Source organism: Syngnathus floridae, chromosome 14, assembly GCF_059516105.1.
Source record: "Syngnathus floridae isolate MCC-2025c chromosome 14, RoL_Sflo_1.0, whole genome shotgun sequence".
NCBI classification, from domain to species: domain Eukaryota; kingdom Metazoa; phylum Chordata; class Actinopteri; order Syngnathiformes; family Syngnathidae; genus Syngnathus; species Syngnathus floridae.
In genome coordinates, this window is record NC_142426.1 from 5,004,455 (window position 1) to 5,024,328 (window position 19,874).

At 42.2% G+C, this 19,874-nt stretch overlaps 3 protein-coding genes and 1 long non-coding RNA gene across 5 annotated transcripts in view; all 4 read left to right on the forward strand.

The window, feature by feature from the left end:
• LOC148387202 (uncharacterized) overlaps positions 1-19,874 on the forward strand; it is an 84,611-nt gene that overhangs the window by 9,935 nt on the left and 54,802 nt on the right. The window contains exons 2-3 of one of the 2 annotated variants that reach the window (XR_015862608.1): positions 10,526-10,621; positions 16,296-16,400. This is a non-coding gene — a long non-coding RNA (uncharacterized LOC148387202). The remainder of the gene's footprint in view (positions 1-10,525; positions 10,622-16,295; positions 16,401-19,874) is intronic. The other variant, XR_015862609.1, reaches the window with a different exon arrangement.
• On the forward strand, positions 4,312-5,590 carry foxq1a (forkhead box Q1a). Its single transcript, XM_088397209.1, has one exon. It carries the CDS (start codon positions 4,441-4,443, stop codon positions 5,170-5,172), a length of 732 nt encoding a protein of 243 aa, XP_088253335.1. The 5' UTR covers positions 4,312-4,440; the 3' UTR covers positions 5,173-5,590.
• foxf2a (forkhead box F2a) lies at positions 7,186-9,771 on the forward strand. The gene is made up of 2 exons (XM_088396345.1): positions 7,186-8,335; positions 9,187-9,771. Exons 1-2 carry the CDS (start codon positions 7,453-7,455, stop codon positions 9,381-9,383), a joined length of 1,080 nt encoding a protein of 359 aa, XP_088252471.1. The 5' UTR covers positions 7,186-7,452; the 3' UTR covers positions 9,384-9,771.
• On the forward strand, positions 12,368-14,511 carry foxc1a (forkhead box C1a). The gene has a single exon (XM_088397387.1). It carries the CDS (start codon positions 12,516-12,518, stop codon positions 13,986-13,988), a length of 1,473 nt encoding a protein of 490 aa, XP_088253513.1. The 5' UTR covers positions 12,368-12,515; the 3' UTR covers positions 13,989-14,511.

Below are 19,874 nucleotides of genomic sequence, written 5' to 3' on the forward strand. Positions count from 1 at the left end.
TTTTTTGCGCTAACATTGTTGCCATACATGTCGGGAATTCAGCTTTTGAAGTTTTTCCAACCTAGACTGTTTTAGGCCCCCCAAAACATGCACGTTATTTTTTTTTTTTTATAACAGTGTAGCCCTGGCAGTGTTCCTAATTTCACAGAGGTATGTAGATAGTAATGTTAATGGTTTCTGAACGTCAGTCTGATTACCTAAAAACCTCTTCTGATGTGCTTTGAGTACAAGGAAGTAGCATTCGTCCTACTTTAAATGCGTACACATTGATTGGGCATTATATAAGCGCACCCGCCAGAGCTATACTGCTGCTTCTCGGCATCGTGGTCCACCTGCAAGAAGGGATCAGGATTGGAAGCACGTGGCTTGAAAATAAATATCATTGAGCTGAGCTGTCAGATTGAGTTGGGCCGCAGCCAGAGTTTTTGCCATCAATAGCTTGGCTTTCTCCTTTCCCCCCCTCCCCTTCTTCAAACGCACCCCCATGCGCACACTCACTCACTCGCAGACCACCAGCGAGATGTTTATGGAATGTGCCAGAGAGCAAGAAATAAGAAACAGACATTGCATTGATTTAAGCACAAAGGATTTCAATGGAGATGTACTGTAGGTTGGAATCCCAAATTAATTTAGACTCAAGTCTCCCATGTTACGCTACGATTCCCAGCAAAGACTTTTTTAATCAAGGACCAAAGCACACCGAAATAGTTGCCGCTCAGTTCTTTAACACATTTGATTTGGCCCTGGAGTGTTTACACGACGATTCAATCCTGAAAGAAAGCTCCGGTAACTACGGTAACAAATAACGGCAAGCAAACACACACTTTTGAATCCAGAGGGACGTGCTACATGAAATCTTTAGGACAAGACTGTGTTTGCCCTGTGATTATCATCCAACACGTTGGAGATGTGCGCGTTGTTAAACCTGTGCGGGCGCTGAGAGCTAAGCAAACATTTCATAAATAACTTCCTCCCCTAAGGGTATTCCTCTTTTGTCATCAGTTCTACAATAGTCTTTTTTTCCACCCCTTGCATCATAATTAGTTGAGAAGAAGCTTTCCAAACCCTGGAGACGGAGTATCATAACATTAGCTCTGCACGATCATAACTGAAGGTGTGTGTGTGGGTGTGGGGGGGGAGACACCATGAGTAAAACTTGTAATATTTTCCATCGGTTCTCATAAGATGCCCAAAGGCGTGCAAAACAAGTCGAGCATGCTTTTTGGGGAAAGGTTAAGCACCGCTGCTGACAGCTTTGACGTTAGTTTCTTTTTTAAGATGAACTCATTATTGCTGCTTGACTATGTAAATAAAAAGGTGATTAGAAACTTAAAAAAAAAAAAATATTGACCTGACTAGAAATCATACAGCAGACATTCACGTGTGTAGGATCAGGCAGGGTATTGTTGAACCAACCCCCCCACCCCCCCCCCCCTTAGAAAAAAATACTTTTTACTAAAGTTACTTTTTAATCATTTTTCCTTCCATTCTTCCTCTTTTGAGCTCCCTAAATGTCATTCTCATACATATGAATGACTTTGTCAAATCAAAATACAAGGAGATCAAATAAAACTGTCATGCAGCATCTGTTCTTGAACAACTGCTATGATGGTAGTTGTTCAGCGCCGTTGCCCTCGAGCAACGTCGTCGAGCACCCTTATGTCGCCTTTGGAGCGACGCACGCCTTGGGTAAGCATGCGAGGGGCAGCCAACCATGGCCTCACGCAACCATTGTCCTTGCAGATATGGCTGGCAGATTATTTTGTATACACAACTGCCGCGTTGACTCATCTGGAACAAAACATTCATTTGCGTGATTGTCAAAATCCAAATTCCATACAAACCTTTCAAATCAACCATTGTGACAATATAGGAAAGCTGTTTTTAAAAAAAAAAAAAAAAAAAAAAAAAAAGTTGCAGCTTAAAGGCAAAAGTTCCCGAGAAGCATTTAAAATTTGACGCATTCGGAAGCTTTGAGTGAAATAGTTGTGAATCCTCATTTGGGTGGGTCGCCATTTTGTTCTTTGTGGTGATTGTCTGATTAAGATGTTAATCTCTTTTCTCGCTGTTGTTAAGATGTTAAAAGGTTTGTGGCTCCGCAGTTTGTCCCTGACACGCCTACAGTGCAGATGATTTTTTTTTTTTTTACAGATTCCGAACTCTTCCTCATTTTATTTTATCTCTAGCACATAGTTTTAAGAACCCTTTATTTAATTTTTGTCTTATCTGTTGGTCAGTACAAGTACGTCAAAGACCGAAATAAAAAAAGTCCCCAATCCCAAAGCCAGTTTCTCAACTCGTTCGTCTCGGAATAGATGGCAGAATATTACAGGGATGGTGCGACCGCTGAGCTTGCAAAATTTGTTCGAACTGAATCCAGAGCATTTAATGTAATGCGTTTGTGTACAGTATGTGCGAGTGCACGTTTGGAAACGGCAACTGGAAAAAGTTGAGCCCAACTACATTTCAAGCTGTCTCATGATGACACGTTTGTGCAAAGTCGGCATTAAAGGCCGATGAAAAATAGTAACATGGAGCTTTTCAAATTACCATCAAATTGTGTTTTGAATTTGATCCCGAGAAGGCATTGTGGATGCCGAGGCTACTGTTTATGCTTTGAGAGGCCTAATCATCTGGAAATCATCCTGACCCCCGCCGACTAACGGCCGCCTCACACGCACTGAGCTTTTTGTTTGTGTACACAGGCAGAACCCTCGAGCGGGACTTATGCTAACTGCGCCGCACACGTACGTAGGCGGACATCTTTACGGAGTTATTTTTAGACGCCGTGTGGAATCTGCTGCAACGGTTTACATGACTCAAATGCTTGGTGACATTTAAATGCTTTTCTGTATAATTACAAAGAGCCTGGCTTCATCTATCGTGCAAAGTATATTTCAATGTTTATGTGGGGGCTTTGGCACTTTTGCCAAGCTAGTATTGCGTTGTATATTGCTTTTGAGGGAAATAAGTTCGACTTTATAGCGTTCCCTAAATTCCGATGGGTCACGTCTATAGAAATAAATTAAAAAAAAGTAAAAATAAACAATTACTTATGGGTGCAATCTGAAGGTTTCCCATTCTTTTGATTAGCTGTCAAATAGTACTTTTAAATGGGATTTTTTTTGGCTGAACTGAAGTAAACTGTAATTGCACATCCACTACAGTAGATGGCAGTATCAATCTCGTTTTTTTTTTTGTTTTTTTTTTTTTTTTTTTTACATGACAAGCAAACTAATGCATTTTTGTTGTTGTTGTTGCTGTGGTAGCCTAAAAAAATAAATAATAATTGCTATTCTTTGTTGGAAGTTGCATCCTTAGGCAGCCAGAGTACATCCGGGGACAGTTTATGTTTGTGAGGCTTCTTGTGAGTCAGTGCTGACATTGGTCGTCTTGCCGGCCGGATATCTAGTGTTTAAAGTTTGGAGTGTTGAGCAGAAGCGCTGGCTTCACTGTAAATGCTGCTCCAACTTGCCTAACTCCAAGTTGTGCTTCACTCAACATAGACCTGACTGCACATTGATAATTGTCTAAAAGTATTTTTGCATTTGTGAATGATGTGCTTACTCAAAACAGCCACTTACTTTGTGGCTTTACCTATTAAAGTGTTTGTAGAGTCAAGGTACAGGCGTTTCCATAATTCAAGTACTTTCAAGGTTCAAAGCCTCAAGAGCTTTTTCAAAAATGCTGACATCACAGTGAGTGATTAGTTTAATGGCTGGTCATCAAGTCATAAGGGATAAGTTTTTATGACTTTGCATAACACCTGTCGACATGACCTGGCGCTAAAGACGGACAGAAAAAATGCATTCGCAATAAGTGAAACTATACTACTAAAAAAAGGAGTGGCAAGTGTGCAGAAGTTTTTGGAGAGTGTTGTAAAGTGTTTATTTTCCATAAAAAGACTATACAGCTTTGAAGAGATCAAAACTGAGATTGAATGGCTGATCAAATGAACACTACTGGAGAGTAAAAATATATTTACTGTACAGAATAAAGCTGTGACGGGCACACGAAAGAGATCAGGAGTGCCGTGGGAAATTGTGCAATTTTGCTTATTTGGTCTGAAGATTTATTGCCTGAAGGCACGTTCATCTACTTCAGTGACTTATTGTGACAGGTAAATGTAATGTTCTTGCACTTGATGCTAGACGGGACATAATTAACCTGTGCATTTGTGACATTTTGTTTTGCTATTCTTCCGTGAGATTTTTTTTTCTATGTGCCTTGAGTCAAAGGATGGGAAACGCCGCTTGAAGGAATCACAAGCCCCGCCCCTTTGGGGTTGTCGCGGAGGTAAACTATAAAGTGTTGCTCAAACAGGTTGTAGGTGAGCACAGGCGTCGCATAGGTACAACCATTGGAAGCAATTTGCGCACTTTTACGCGCGGGGATTTCACTTAAGTACAGAGAGCCGAGTAGCTCAAGAATTAAAAGAACATGAAGCTTGGGGTTTTGTACGGGAACCACCACAACATGAACCTCGATGACACCACCACCAGGCCGGCAGAACCGAGGGAGTGTGAAGAGTTATGCTCGGATGGAGACTGCGCGGCGCACAGCCCTCAAGCCGGCAAATCCAAGCCGTACACACGCAGACCCAAACCACCGTTCTCCTACATCGCCCTCATCGCCATGGCCATCCGGGATTCACCACGCGGACGCCTCACCTTGGCTGAAATCAACGAGTATCTCATGAACAAGTTCCCCTTCTTCCGCGGGAGCTACACGGGCTGGAGGAACTCTGTGCGTCACAACCTGTCGCTCAACGACTGCTTCCACAAAGTGCTCCGGGACCCGTCCCGACCGTGGGGGAAGGACAACTTCTGGATGCTCAACCCGCACAGCGAGTACACGTTCGCCGACGGCGTGTTCAGGCGGAGGCGAAAGCGCATCAGCATCCATCTCAGCAAACACAAGGCGGCGGAGGAGCAGAGGAGCTCCGAGGATGCGTCGCCGAGCACCCCCGAAAAGTTCACAAGTTCCTTCACGATAGACAGCATCCTCAGCACCCCGTTTAGACGAGTCTCGAACCACGTCGAAGGCTACGCCGTCGTCATGACGTCGCCTTTCAATCCACCTACATCGCCGCTTTACCTTCAGCCAAGTGGCCATATGGACCTTAGATTTGCGCATGCGCCAAGCTGCGGGCATCGCTTTCAGACTTTGTGACCTTGCAGTGTTTCCCAAAGTTTACTAAGCACAGGAAAAAAAAAATCAACTTAAGGAAGATGTCTAATGAACTCGCGTATTTATTTATTTTAGTTTGTTTAGCAGAGCTCAAATTATGTTGTATGACTGGCAACAGGTGAATGCACAGGTTAACCTGTGCTCTCTGCCATCTAGTGGAAAAGCACTAAATTTGTTTTGCCTATCATTACGACGCTGGCATCGAGAGAAAGACATTTGTTGTAATTGTTGTGAAAATGCAATTTGACCAAACATTAGTTGAATATCTGACAGATTTTATTTAATTTTTTGGGGGTTTATGTCCTAACCTGTTTATTTTCTTGCTTGTTTAATATTTGGTCATAGTTGAGCATTTTTGTTACAATTTATATCTTCTTTTAAATAAATAAAAAAAAATCTGTGTGGGCTGTTGGTGATTTATTGATAAATTCTTTATTCGGGGGTACGTATATGAACTATCAGTGGTTGTTGCACTACTAGGTTATAGGGCCCTAAAGCTGTTTCAAAATAAAATTATAAAAATGTCGAATGGGTCCTCAATATCTCCCAAAACGAAATATCAGTATTTTATACATCTTAAAAAAAGCCCTCGGGATGAGATTAATTGGAAAAGTGCACAGGATTGAAAACGTATGAACGTTTTATGAATGAGTAAATCCCGAGTGGCCCCACTCATTAAGAAAATCATGAAATAGAGCAAGAAAATATTTATGCCGACATTAACAGTGAACAGGGTCAAACTGATCCCAAAGATAATGTCTGTGTGTGGGCTGTAAATGATATATTATAAACTAATATAATAGCATGTAAAAACTCTTTCTTCATTACAATCTTTTTGACATAATGACAAGTTTGTTTTATTTGTTTCCATGATAACATTGCGCAACACTTAATTGCACTCGACGGCCCTTGTAACAACTTGTAGGTCCCGTCCACTGCAGCAATAGTGCATATTGCAATAAGATTTCATCTTATTCATGTTGGATCAGATGAAATCATTTTTCTGTGATTATGTACCTCCACACATTGCATTGAATGTTAAGTGCATTTTGACGCACGCGCAGGAAGTGGTCACGTGGTGTATCCTGAGAAAGCTTCCGCCTATATACCTAGGTATATGTTCTACGGTGTGCTGTGACGTCACAGCCGTACGGTATAGGCTTGGTTTGGAGTGCCCCATTGATCAGTCCAAAAAAAAAAAAAAAAAGTTACAAACCCAAGACATTGGAATATTACTATTCACAACTAGATGGCAGATAGGGCTTAGTTGCACTTAGACTTGTCCTTACCAGGTCTGCCCTCTATCGTGAATAGGCTGATTGTTTTTTTGTTTTTTTTTCCAGATTTGGGGTGATATGTAGGAAATTGAATGACTTGCGAGACTTCAATTGTTATAATTATGAATGAGTTCGTGTGTGTGTGTGTGTGGGGGGGGGGGGGGTAGTAAATGAGTTCTTGCACTTTAGTTGGTTTACTGTTCATTTTCTGCCGTCTTTGAATTGTCTTTTTTGAAGGTGAGCCTTTTGTGCAGATAATTAAAAATATATATTTTTATTGTCTGCTTCAAACTTGGTTTAGCCCATATCCCATTGCGTGGTGACGTGTTGAGAGAGTTTGTGAAAGTAGTTCATGTTAAATTAATTAAACACAAATGATCCTGCTAACTGACAAATTGACCAAAACACGGAGTTTTATCTCATTTCTGCTATAGGGGTTAATAAATCACAATTGCAGTACACGTGAATGCATATCTCAAGGGTGGGCAAACTATGTGATGGGAAACGCTTTCTTATTAGTCCAAAACACTGAGTAGAAGAGCAGCACTACTGGGGTCTGCACGTCTCATTGCATGACAAAGCTAAAATGCGAGGTCAGAGAATCTTGTTTAAAATTGTTTGTCATCATTTAGCGTGCACTTAAAAATGAAGGGGCTTCATAGAGGGGAGTGTTTGTGTTGGGGCAGGGAGGGAGGGTTCGTGGGGTTGTCTTCCACTCCACAGTGTCCGGCTTCTAGTCTGGATTTTGTCCAGATGGGAGGGAGCTGAGTTCCAGAGGATTTCTTGGAGGGCTTACGAAGGGTTAGAGGGGCAGAGGCAGATTTGGAGAAGTGATAGCTAGGTGGTCGCCTGGGTGTTGGAGCAAAGTCCAGGGGCTTTGCTGGTCTTTGCAATGGACCGAGGCGAGGAAGAGGAGGCGAGGCTGACGGCGTTTTTCAATGCTTTTAACTAACGGTGGGTGATTAGGAAAAAAAATAAAAATACGATGACGACCAAGAGTCCCCTGCACGGCCATTTGGACTCAAGCGTGGTGCGCTCCATCCCCGCGTCGAGCACGCACGACGCATCGGCCAAAGTCAAGCGCGGCAACTCGGGTTTGAGGCGCCCCGAGAAGCCCCCCTACTCGTACATCGCCCTCATCGTCATGGCCATCCAGAGCTCGCCCAGCAAGCGGCTCACCCTAAGCGAGATCTACCAGTTCCTGCGGGCGCGCTTCACTTTTTTCCGAGGCTCCTACCAGGGATGGAAGAACTCTGTCCGACACAACCTGTCGCTCAACGAATGCTTCATCAAGCTGCCCAAAGGCCTTGGCAGGCCCGGTAAGGGCCACTATTGGACCATCGACCCGGGCAGTGAGTTCATGTTTGAGGAAGGCTCCTTCCGACGCAGACCTCGCGGCTTCCGTAGGAAATGCCAAACGTTAAAGCCCACGTACAGGATGATGAATGGCATCGGGTTCGATTTCCAGGCCGCGTCGGGTCCCTTAGTGTGCCACAACGGCTACAATTTAGACTTCAACTCCATGCCTCATGGGGGCTTTGATGGGGTGCCAGGAGGGCATCATGTGTCCGCCGGCTCTGGCTCGTCATACATGTCCGCGACCCCCAGCGCGGACTACTCCATCTGCCCGGACAGCGGCGGCAGCTCGCTGCAGTCCTCTCCAGCCGTGGTGGCTTCCCTGGACTGTCAGAGCCCTTATGGCAACGCGCTCCCCCACTGGAGCTCATCTGCGGTACCGTATCTTAAACAGCAGGCTTCCAGTAACGGCACCGGTGCGCACGGTGCTTTGCACGCGCACGGGATGGGGTCTTACTCTCTGGATCAAAGTTATCTGCATCATAACGGACGAGATTCTGCCGACATTCCAGGTAACTCTTGTTTTATGCGTCATTGTATTATTACATACCGCACAAAAATGTTAATAAAATAAAAAAAAGAACTGACCCGCTACATGGATAAATTTAACCCATTTTTAGTTATGTACTCAAACAACCCAAGTTGGGTCAAATGGACCCAATAAGTAGCGTGTAGCTCCAATTTCTGACCGAACTTGGGTTATTTTTGCACGAAGCAATTTGAGAAATATTTTTGACATAATAGTTGGGAAATTATTTGTAGGTTATTGTTAAGCTTTCTTTGCGCTTTGAAGATAATTAGGCCTAATGTAAATCAATTCAGCATGAGTTGTTTTTACCTTCGTCTTGAAGAACTAAAATTGTTTGCAGGCGTTCGCAATTTTAGAAATCAAATAGAAATATATTTACCTTCAGTCATTTTTTCCATCTAATTTAATTCTTTTAACCGTTTGCATTTAATCATAATAAATGTAAAGCACATTTAAATTTACACCAGGCATAAATAAGTGACGTATACATTAATTAATATAATTCACAGTTATATGTATGTTAAACAGCAGCATATAAATGTCCACAACATATCCCAACAACATTCTCAAAACGGAGATCGAACATGACGCAATTTCTAGATGGTGTCGCATTTAAATTATCTGTTAATTTTCTAATAATATAATTTCATTTATAAATTTAATCCGTTCATATCCAACAAAATATAATTTTAAAATGATTACATTCAAATCCTATACCGCGACAATACAGAGCACTAAATGTACAGTTTATATACCTATAACATCACGGTTTTAGGTGATCCCAATAATGAACATGAATTTCTTGCGATTAATTTTGCTTTGTGGTGTTTGCAGCTGGACTCTCTCGGTACTCCAGCCACTCTAGTGCAATGTGCGAGAGGAAGGATTTGGTTTTAAGCCTCAACGGGATGTCCCCTCTGCATCCGGGCACTGGAGCGTCTTATTATCATCATCATCATCACCATTCTCATCCTCATCAGCTGCACCATCATCAGAGCGCCTATCAGGACGTGAAGCCTTGTGTCATGTGAAGAGGGACACGACCAAATCAAATACTGGACATAAAAATAAAAATAAAAAGGGGAACACCATTGTCAGTATCGTGAGGAATGTCATTTATTTCAGTCGTTCGATTCCAAACGTGAAAACGTGTTCATGATTTTGCTTTGTATAATTTGAACTAAAACGGCAAATCCATCATCTCAGGAAATTGAAAATGATTTTTGATATGGATATTAGGTAGTAAATTATGAAAAGTTGGTATTTGAGGGATGAATCTGTATCATAAATTACGTTTACTTTGAATTGAACTCGTGAAAGTTATTAACTTTAATAGTACATCATTTATTCAGATGCACTTGTATATTCGTTGCACTTAATAATGCCGGAAATGACCAATAAAGGAATGTATTATCTAAACTGTTTGTTGTTGTTTCCATTATTAGTAGTCAAACTCTAAAAATTTATCGGGTTGGAATTTATTTTCACATAACTGCAGCCTGCTTGTGTGATTGGTTGTGTCCTGATAATTTTCACTTGTTAAACGTGAACAAAATGACATTCAACAATCTACGGCACATGATCTATTTTTACGATAACTTTATTTTCTTATTTCTTATCGGTAGGTTACCTTTTTAAACAGAATATAATTTTATTTGAAGTTCAAGTTTCGAATCAAAATACTCAAGTCACCGTCCTGGACTTTGCTGCCCCTCTGAGTTTTGTGACTCTGCTACCCTCTAGTGCTTCTCTCGTGTAAGCAATCACAAAACACTGGCCCTTTTCATGAGATTCAATCTGATTCGTTATTTCTGAACAGAGTACAGTATTATTAGGGTGTGCACACTTGTGCAACACCATCTCAGTTTATTTTCACTTGCCCTCTCGTAAAGATTTTTTTCTCAATAGAGTTGTACGGGTCACATTAATGGTGGTAACTTCTTTCGAAATGATTTGTGTTGTCTTTAAGACTTGTTTTTATAAATATCAGCATCATTTTTGTTCATGCCTTTTTGGGCCACAAAAAAATTAATTAGCTTACTTAACTTTTTATTTTCAGTATTTTAAAATTTGAACTGCTCTTTTGTTTTTTGTTTTTTAATATAAAAGGCATATATTGTCTACGTAATTGTCACCATGTTGGTTTTTAACGACAGATGTACATTCTATCCAGGAGCCTTTCAAGGACTGAATGACATTGGAGCTTTTCCAAACTTGCTTCGTGAGCGCAATGTGTCACATTCTGGATGGATGAGACATCAATCAAAAGGTAAGATCATGCCAGAACTTTCCGTTTGTTCACCTGCTGCCGAGTCACTTATTGGAGAAAGCCTCCCTCCATCCTCTGACGTGGAACACATGGTAGTAATACTCTAGTTTCCCACTAGATAGCAGCAGCGTCTCATAAGTGCGTAAAAACCTATTTGACGATTTAGTTAAGATAGGACGCATTGTTCACGTGTGATATTAGCACATTTACATGTCATTTTTAAAATATCTTTAATCCCTATCAAATTTCAATCGGCAATGATGGAAATGATTCATGGGTGAAAAAAAAATATATACGTATATACAATAGTGGTTCTCATTTTTGAAATATTACACCACCACCTAAAAACAACTCCAAGTACCACTTCAACGACCAACATTAAAATACTGTTTACAAATAAACATTCTTACGTGTCATCTACCACGACCCGACAAGTCACACCCAATCCAGCCCCAAATACCGCCGAATTCCTGGCCCGTGTAGATTTTGTTCAGCTTTTCCTTTGCTGTCCGCTAGAGAGAGCCACAATCAAATCCATGACTTAACCTCCACTTGCCTTTTCTTTTTCAATTTAATACACTGAATTTAAGATTGTACTCCTCACACCCTGAGTATGCCAACCCAACGTATTGCCACATTCAATTCCTGTTAAAAAAAAATCCATAGTGTGTGTGTGTGTGCGTGTGTGTACATTTATTTATTAAATATTTATTTATTTATTTAATATTTATTTATTTATTAAATAAATGTGAATAATGAATTGTCCTCACTTGAATTGCGACGGAATATGTAACCATTTACGCACAGCCTGCGCATGTTCTATTTAAAATCATTCATATTTATATATCCATTACAAACAACAAAAAAAAGGTTAACTACGCTGAATAGCCGCAATTGCGTGGGATTTAAGAGGGCCTGGGTGGGCAGGCGCTAGTATTAAGGAAAAGGCCCATCGTGGGCTGCGCGTGCAAACAGCCCCGAGGCGGTGGAAAAAGTTCATGCCCGGGTCCATGTAAGGAGAAACCGCCCGAGCACTGCACGGACATTTTAATTAAGACGACGTGCGAAGACTTACACACTCATATCACGAGTGTAACTTTGCCTCGCCGGTCACCGTGAATAATTTCACGCTGTGCATTGGAGGCCTGTTTGATGGGCTCACTCTTGTCGTTTTTATTTCTTTCTATTATTTTACTCTCACACATTGCAAACCTTGAGGATTCTCTCATAACAGTCTCAAAAGCATCAAATTGTGTGTTCTGAATAAGAGAAGCCCCCCAATTGATCATTGGACTCAAATTGAGATGACCAAACGCCATTTGGCTCTGGGCCTGCATCCCTGAAGAAATCTTCACACCTGAATTCCCAAATTTGGTTTTTCATTTTGTCCCTTAATGAACCCAATCCGGATTTTGATGTTTCCTTTCCAACAGCAGCCATCTGCTTTTGTAAAAAATTAAAATGAAAGAAGAGCGACAACCGAATGAAATGTGTTGACAATATGACATATTTGGGTGATATTTACGCATTTGGAGGATAACTCACTCTTCCCTCATCGGGTTGTTGTGACTCGACGTGGGCCTGATGTGCCCCCCCCCCCCCCTCCTCCCCCGGTGCGCCCCTACAACACTTCTTATTGGATGCCGGTGGCCCTGAGCAAGGAGGAGCTTCACTGGCAGCAAAAAGGAGGAAAGAATTTAACTGCGCAAAAGTTCTGCGTGGTGACAGATGTCCAAAGTCCAGAACTTTTCCAAACGCTCTGCGATGGGGACGGCTTAAAAAATACCCAAACGTTTCTTTTTTCCCCCTTTACATTTGTTTTATTGTTAAAAAGGGAGCCGTGATCAGTTTTTTGGCGCACAGGAATCCAACTTTTTCTGGAGGAGCCGAAGCCATGCAGGCGCGCTACTCCGTCTCAAGCCCGAACTCGCTGGGCGTCGTGCCGTACATCAGCGGCGACCCGGGCTACTACCGAGCCGCGGCCGGTGGGGGATACACGGGCATGCCTGCGCCCATGAACATGTATACCCACGCCGCGCACGATCAGTACCCGGCCGGCATGGCGCGCGCGTACGGACCGTACACTCCTCAGCCTCAGCCCAAGGATATGGTGAAACCTCCGTACAGCTACATCGCGCTCATCACCATGGCCATCCAGAACTCACCCGACAAGAAGGTGACCCTGAACGGGATTTACCAGTTCATCATGGAGCGGTTCCCTTTCTATCGAGACAACAAGCAAGGCTGGCAGAACAGCATCCGCCACAATTTGTCTCTCAACGAGTGTTTCGTCAAAGTGCCACGCGACGACAAGAAACCCGGCAAGGGCAGTTACTGGACCCTGGATCCGGACTCGTACAACATGTTCGAGAACGGCAGCTTCTTGCGCAGGCGACGGCGCTTCAAGAAGAAGGACGTGCTCAAGGAGAAAGAGGACCGGCTACAGAAGGACGCGCCGCCTCGACAGCAGCAACAGCAGCAGCAGCAACCACAATCCCGGGACCAGGAGCAAGCCGGCACGCAACCAGTCCGAATCCAGGATATTAAAACGGAGAACGGCACCGTGACGCCCCCACAGGCCAACTCGCCGTCTTTGAGCGCCGTGCCCAAAATCGAGAGCCCGGACAGCAGCAGCATGTCCAGCGGGAGCCCGCACAGCAGCATCCCGTCCAACCGCTCCATGGTGGGCATGGAGACCGCGGAGCAGCAACACCACCACCATCAACACCAACACCACGGCCAGGCTTCGGCGCAGGGCTTCAGCGTGGACAATATCATGACCTCCCTCCGGGGGTCCCCGCAAGGGGGAACAGAGCTGCCCCCCTCAAGGACAGGTATCGCCCCGTCGTTGTCGCTCAGCTACTCCCCGAGTCAGACCTCGGCGTACAGCTCCCCGTGCAACCAGAACTCCATCTCCACTACCTCCAACGCCACCTACCATTGCAACATGCAGGCAATGAGCTTGTACGCCGGGGAGCGGGCGAGCCACCTGGCCGCCCCCAGCACCACCGTGCAGGACGAGACGCTCCCAGACTACTCGGTCACCACCACCTCGTCCTCTCTGGGCCACGGCGGCCTCAACTCGGGCCAGGAGGGCCACCCGCACGCCCACCAGGGCAGGCTGACCTCATGGTACCTCAACCAGGCTGGGGACCTGGGCCACTTGGGCGCCGCCTACCCGGCGGCGGCCGCCGCTGCGGCGCAGCAGCAGAATTTTCACTCGGTGCGCGAAATGTTCGAGTCGCAGCGAATCGGCTTGAATAACTCGCCGGTGAACGGGAATAACAGCTGCCAGATGTCCTTCCCGCCCAGCCAGTCCATCTATCGCACTTCGGGAGCTTTTGTATATGACTGCAGCAAGTTCTGATACTGTAGGTATAAAAACAACCTCCGCGGTCCAGTCCCCTAAATCCCCTTCCCGATTCATCCTCACAAAAAATGGACTAATATGAGAAAGAACACAAACAAAAAGACTTGATGTTTCTAAACAGTGTTACCACAAATAACACGTAAGTCTCTATTTTTTTGTGCTTTTTACGGTAAAAATGTCTTCTTTTTCAATGAACGTGTAACTTGCATATAGTAATTTATTTCCAAACTGTAGCCAGGATATTATGGACCAAACACACACACGCGTGCACACATGCACACACACGCACACACTAACATCCCCCTCACACTCGCACACACACACGACAGTGTTTCCTAAACTGACTTAAGCGAAAAAGAAAAAAAAAAAAAGTGTTCCATTATAAAAGTGACTGAAGGAACGTGTATATTGCCGTATACTATTTGAAAGATTCTTCACATGTTGATAAGTATTTTTATTTTATTTTTTGGGAAGGATTTTGCTTGTTTGTTTAATAAACGGTCATTTTATGTGAATTTAAGACGTTTTTAAAAGACTGTTTTCTTACACGCTTTCAATACAAGACTGGTGATATTTTACCGATAGCGGCAGAGATTTATGACCTCACCCCCCCCTCCCCAATATTCTATGAAGTAGAGATCAAAATAGAAATGAAAATTATAATCGTGCAAAGAATTAATTAACATCATGTGAAAAAAATAACGGTACAATTCGTATAATGAATAAAAGACGTTTTGTATGACAACTAATGCCGGCTGGCACCATGTGCAAAATGTCACATTTGATACACAATCGCTTAAGAAGAGCAGTAAAAGGCTGCTTTAAAAAAACAAAAAGGATTTATTAGTTGCTTTCTAATATGGGACAGCTTGATCACAAAAAGCTCAAAACAGTTGTAAAAAGACGCTTTTCTTTATTCTTTTTTTAACAGTATAATGATCTAACAACAGTTTCACAAATGCGGTAATAGTGACAAATAAAATATCAATCAAATTGGATATAGGATGCAGTTTTTTAAAGAAGCGTGTAATAGATGCTTGCCAATGCGGCAAAATGCGCGTTGACATCATTTTGACCAATATACTAATACTAATAATGCGAATAGGCTCAATATTAATAATAAGCGCGTTCTCGCGGGAAACCCCCCCCCCCCCCCATTTCATTTTCATTTGATTTTTGTGGCGACGGTGATAATTCCAATTTTTTTCTAAAGATGAAACTATAATTGAAATATTTCTTTTTGTCCTTTTAGGAAAACTGCACATGACCCAAACGCTTAATCGCGTCATTGTTTAGTTATCACAACAACCATCCATGCGCACTTGAATCCTTAATGACAGGAAAGGATCAATCAAAGCAACACATAAAAAAAAAAAAAAAAAGGTGCCAAATGAACAATTGTAATCAAGACGCCATCGCTCGTTTGCCCCCCCAAAACTACCAAACAACAAGCGTCGTGTTCGTCCAAAGATTGATGGCACGCGCTCACGGAACACTTCCAGGTCAGGAAGGAATCAAAATCCAATCAGCGTGCTGGAATCGTTTTTCATGCACGAGACTGTGTGGGGCTCAAAGATGAGCGTGACGGCAGGACCCCCAAAAAGAAGACTTTGACAATGCTTGCTTACGTGAGACCTCGCTTCAAACACATTTTGGGCTTCGCTGACGGCATCCATTTAAATGGAGGTCTCCAGTTTGTCCATCTTAGGGGGGTCCGAGGCATCTGTGGACCCCATTTTTCCCCCGACCCCCCCTCTCGTAATGTTCCGCCACATTCCAGAAAAGGCACCGATTTCTCACACTGCAACGAGAAGACAAAAGCCTTTTATTTTTTATAAACTTTTAAGAAATGCGTGTGGGAATTATAAATAGAAAATAAAATACAGGTAAGGCGTTTAAAAACATTAATTTTGTTTTGAAATATATCACGTGGTACAGTAAAGAAAAAAATGAAATATGTGTTGTGGACTTTCTGGTATTAGAAATGACTAAATAATTCATTGAGATAGGTAAAAATTTAACATAATACAATTATATTATTTGCAAAAAGAAACAAAATGCATCTAATTCGAATGTTATTTGGTATCTGGAACTAAAAAAATGTTAGTGGTCTAACGAATTAGGAATTATTGCATAAAAAAATAACAATATGTGATGAATGCCGTATGTTATGTTCACGTTGTCACGTATATTCAATAGTATATTCAAATTTCAGTTTAATAAACATTAATTACAAATATTAATATAATTTTCATGACTTCAATGTGCAGAATTGAAGAATTCGTTTTTTTTTTTCTTTCAAAGACAAAAACTGTAATTGCGCCTGCCAGAAATATGGTTGACTACAGATGAGCCCCCTGCCGTCTATTATGACTTATTGTCAGCTGATGCACGACCACAAGTGAGGAGGTAAAACTTTACACACGTCATTAGCACTACAGCCACTTTGAAAGATGACGGATGAAGCAATTGGAGAGTCGGCGCTGCAACTGCACGTGCTGTCTGTCGTACACTTGCAGTCCGGTTGGAGGACTCACCGCCTTCGCTATGCGTCAATTTTGCAATCTCGTCGGGGGGTTTGCAGTGCGTGCGTGCGTGCGTTGCACCTGCATGACCCGCCCGGCCCTGTGGAAAATGTTTTAGCTGCGGGTCAACGTGTGCAGCGCGGCAGCCGAGCTCTCCGCATCTGCTTCCAATCCGAAAGAGGCCGTAGATGCCAATTGTGAGCGCGCCGCGGCTCAAAGCAGGGGAAGGTTACGAGCTGCAGCACACACTTGTCCCTGAAACACAAGACGTTACACATAATTCTACTCCGGTCTTGTAATCGGCGATGAGCGGAAACAATGTTAAAAAGTGGAGTTTATGAGTGTAATGAAATGAGACGTGAACGTGCATCAACCTTATCGGTTGCTAATTTTATTTTTTGCGCCATTGTTCACACCGTGATACAGGTGCAGCTCAATACATTAGAAATCATGGAAAACCTCCTAATGTCATATTTAGATTCACTATCACTGTAATTTATGTATGTATATGGCAATAATAATTTTAGTTAGCACAAACAAGTGTTTTTAGTTTTGTTGTAATTTTTTCCCCCTGCATTTCATAAGAATTAAGCATTGATAAAATTGTTGTCCCTCGTATTGAAGCCCATCTTGCTCTATTGAGCAATATAAATGTCAGTAATTTGAGATGTGTTCCAACATAAAATTACTGTTTTGGGGCAAAAAATACAAATTATTATTATTATATTTTACAGAGTGCATGTGAGGATTTTAATGCATGCACAAATTGACAAAGAATCCCCAAAACAGAAATCAACAATGAATAATAAAAAAATAATAATAATACCAGCCGATGAAATCAAATAGAACTTTGTGTTTTCTTTTGTTTTCTCAAAAGTGAAAAACGACTTGGGACTCAATCAATTTGTATATGTCAATAACACAGCTGACATGCAGTGGCCGTGCACGTTCTGATTTGTTGGGAGCAAACTTAAAGTGCATGCGTGACATGCATGAGAGGGCCACTTTAAAAACCCGACGGCCATTTGAGCCCCAGCTGCAGTTGTCTGTGTCTTTCGAGGAGGGCAGGTCCGGACTGGGTGGGGGGAGGAGGAGGAAGGGGAATCTCCTCTTGTTTGAAGGCTAGGAAAACATTGACAAAAATATTTGAAAACATTCAGACAAAATAAAAAGAAGAGGCACATACACAGTCATAAATAAATATATACACATGTAAATAAATTTCACTGAACTAAAAATTTCAAGGCAACACACTTTGACATTTTAAGTTGGGCAATTCAATAAAATGTTTTAAATTTTGCTACTGCGAAATTTGGCTGTTTTTTTCTCACAAAGGATGATTTCTTTGCATTTTCAGCTATGCAGTGAGACATATACACAGGTGCAGCCCTATAAATTAGTTTAATTCAAAAAGTGAAAATATATTCTCTGGATCCATGTCACACTTTCATTATTCATTTTGTATATTTAGAAAAAGCTCTAAGCTAATGAAAATGCCACAATTTTAAGCAATTTGAGTATTACATTAAAATAATAATCACAATATAAGAAATCAAGTAAAACATATTTATAAAACTATGACTTTGCTCATGTAAATTAATTGCACTGTATGAGGAACTAAAAGACAATATCATCGACTTTTATTACTGGAAAAAGAAGCTCATACATGACGGAATTTTAGTCGCTGAAACTCTTTGGGGCCTGGGGAGGCGTTGGCATTGAGTTAAGCAAGAGGTGGCGAAGGTGTGTGGAAGTGACCCGAGTCACCTCTGCAGTCCGCTTGTCCCTTCAGGGAGGAGACCGGAGTGTCACATCCAGCTGACAAGTCCGACAGTGATGGATTGGACGACACACAGCAGAATGTTGCTTTTGCTCCAAATAGAAACAAGACAATGCAGGGATAAAAACCTCTGTGTGTGTGTGTGTGTGTGTCTGTGTGTGTGTGGACACAGGAAAAGTCATCTAAATGCCTTGACAAATGTCAGTGCCAATAAGTTACTGGCAGTAGCAGCCTCTTGCACCACTACGCCAATTACAAAATCCCCCCCCCCCCTCCCATCCCCTTCTTGAAGTGTGTGATGTCTACAACAGACGAACTCTTCAATTATTTCCCACTCCAGCGGCTCTTCGCTTGAATTCGGAAAGTCACATGACAGTTTGTGGTTGTTGAATGAGAAAGAATGAGGCAGACGCTGACGACACCCACTAAATTTATTATTCACTGGTGTATTGACAACAGATAATTTGTCGATATCGTTGCGTGTTATCCTACCTTGTGCGGTTGTATCGTATCTTCATCATCTAGTTGTGTTGTTTCCTATCGGTATCGTATTTATTTGGATTCTAGCTATTCGGCCAGATAGCCATGTATCCTCTCCGGCCACATGGCATCACATCCTCTAGTATTTATTTGTATTATATGTATTTGCTCATCTAGTATTGCATCCTTTCCGATAATATTGAATAACATGGAGTGTGACGATTCGATGGAACGATTCGTTGCGGTTCCAGTTGGAACGATTCTGATTCCATTTAATATGGTAGGGCTCAGTTTGACAGGGTATGATGCAAATTTTTTATGATCATTTTCCGTACATTTCAATTTATCCGGTCGATATTATAAATGTGCAATTTCCCTCTCGGATATATTTCTCCATTAAAAGACGATTCAATACGTTACCTGGATATTTTTCAAACGATTGCATCTTTTCAGAATTTCTTTTTTTCTGTTGCAGCCCGAATCGCATCGTATTTAGCGAGGTGTTGACATGGGTTGGAATTTCTTTACCAATATTGCTACAAAATATCATGTCATGTAAAAAAAAGTATTTAGTTTTCAGTTTCACATGATTACATGTGGCTTATAGATGAAAAGAAAAACTGCATTCAAGGTGCCTGATGGGGAAAACCCACTCGGGTTGTTTCCCTTGTGAAAGTGAAGCGGTACCACAGAATAAAAATGTTTTCACAATATTAGAATTTCTATCCTCATATTCCCATCTGATAACCGACAGTGTGTATTGACCTGATATCGTTTGAATCGGGAAACTTGAGCAGGCATCATAGCGAGTTGCGATCTTACTCAGCTGTTCTTCATCTATCTGATAGCAGATCGATAGTGACGCTTAGCATTTTAATCGTAACAACATGCTTCTGAACTATGTGCACTCCTGACAATAGTGTGTGTGTGTGTGTTTTCAAGCAAACGTGTGCGATATAACTCTGGCTCGGACTACATCCTGCAAAGCTTTTGTTATTCTCTGATAAAAAGTTTGTTTTATGCAGCAGTGGCCTTTGAGTCACTCTCAAATATCACTTGTCATCTTGGGTCAATGGACAATGTGACCTTTGACCCCCC

Excerpts from the sequence above, each read along its gene's own strand:
- foxq1a (XM_088397209.1), top strand. The coding sequence starts at position 4,441 with ATGAAGCTTGGGGTTTTGTACGGGAACCACCACAACATGAACCTCGAT.
- foxf2a (XM_088396345.1), top strand. The coding sequence starts at position 7,453 with ATGACGACCAAGAGTCCCCTGCACGGCCATTTGGACTCAAGCGTGGTG. Across the intron at positions 8,336-9,186 it reads AGATTCTGCCGACATTCCAG|CTGGACTCTCTCGGTACTCC; the intron begins GTAACTCTTGTT and ends TGGTGTTTGCAG.
- foxc1a (XM_088397387.1), top strand. The coding sequence starts at position 12,516 with ATGCAGGCGCGCTACTCCGTCTCAAGCCCGAACTCGCTGGGCGTCGTG.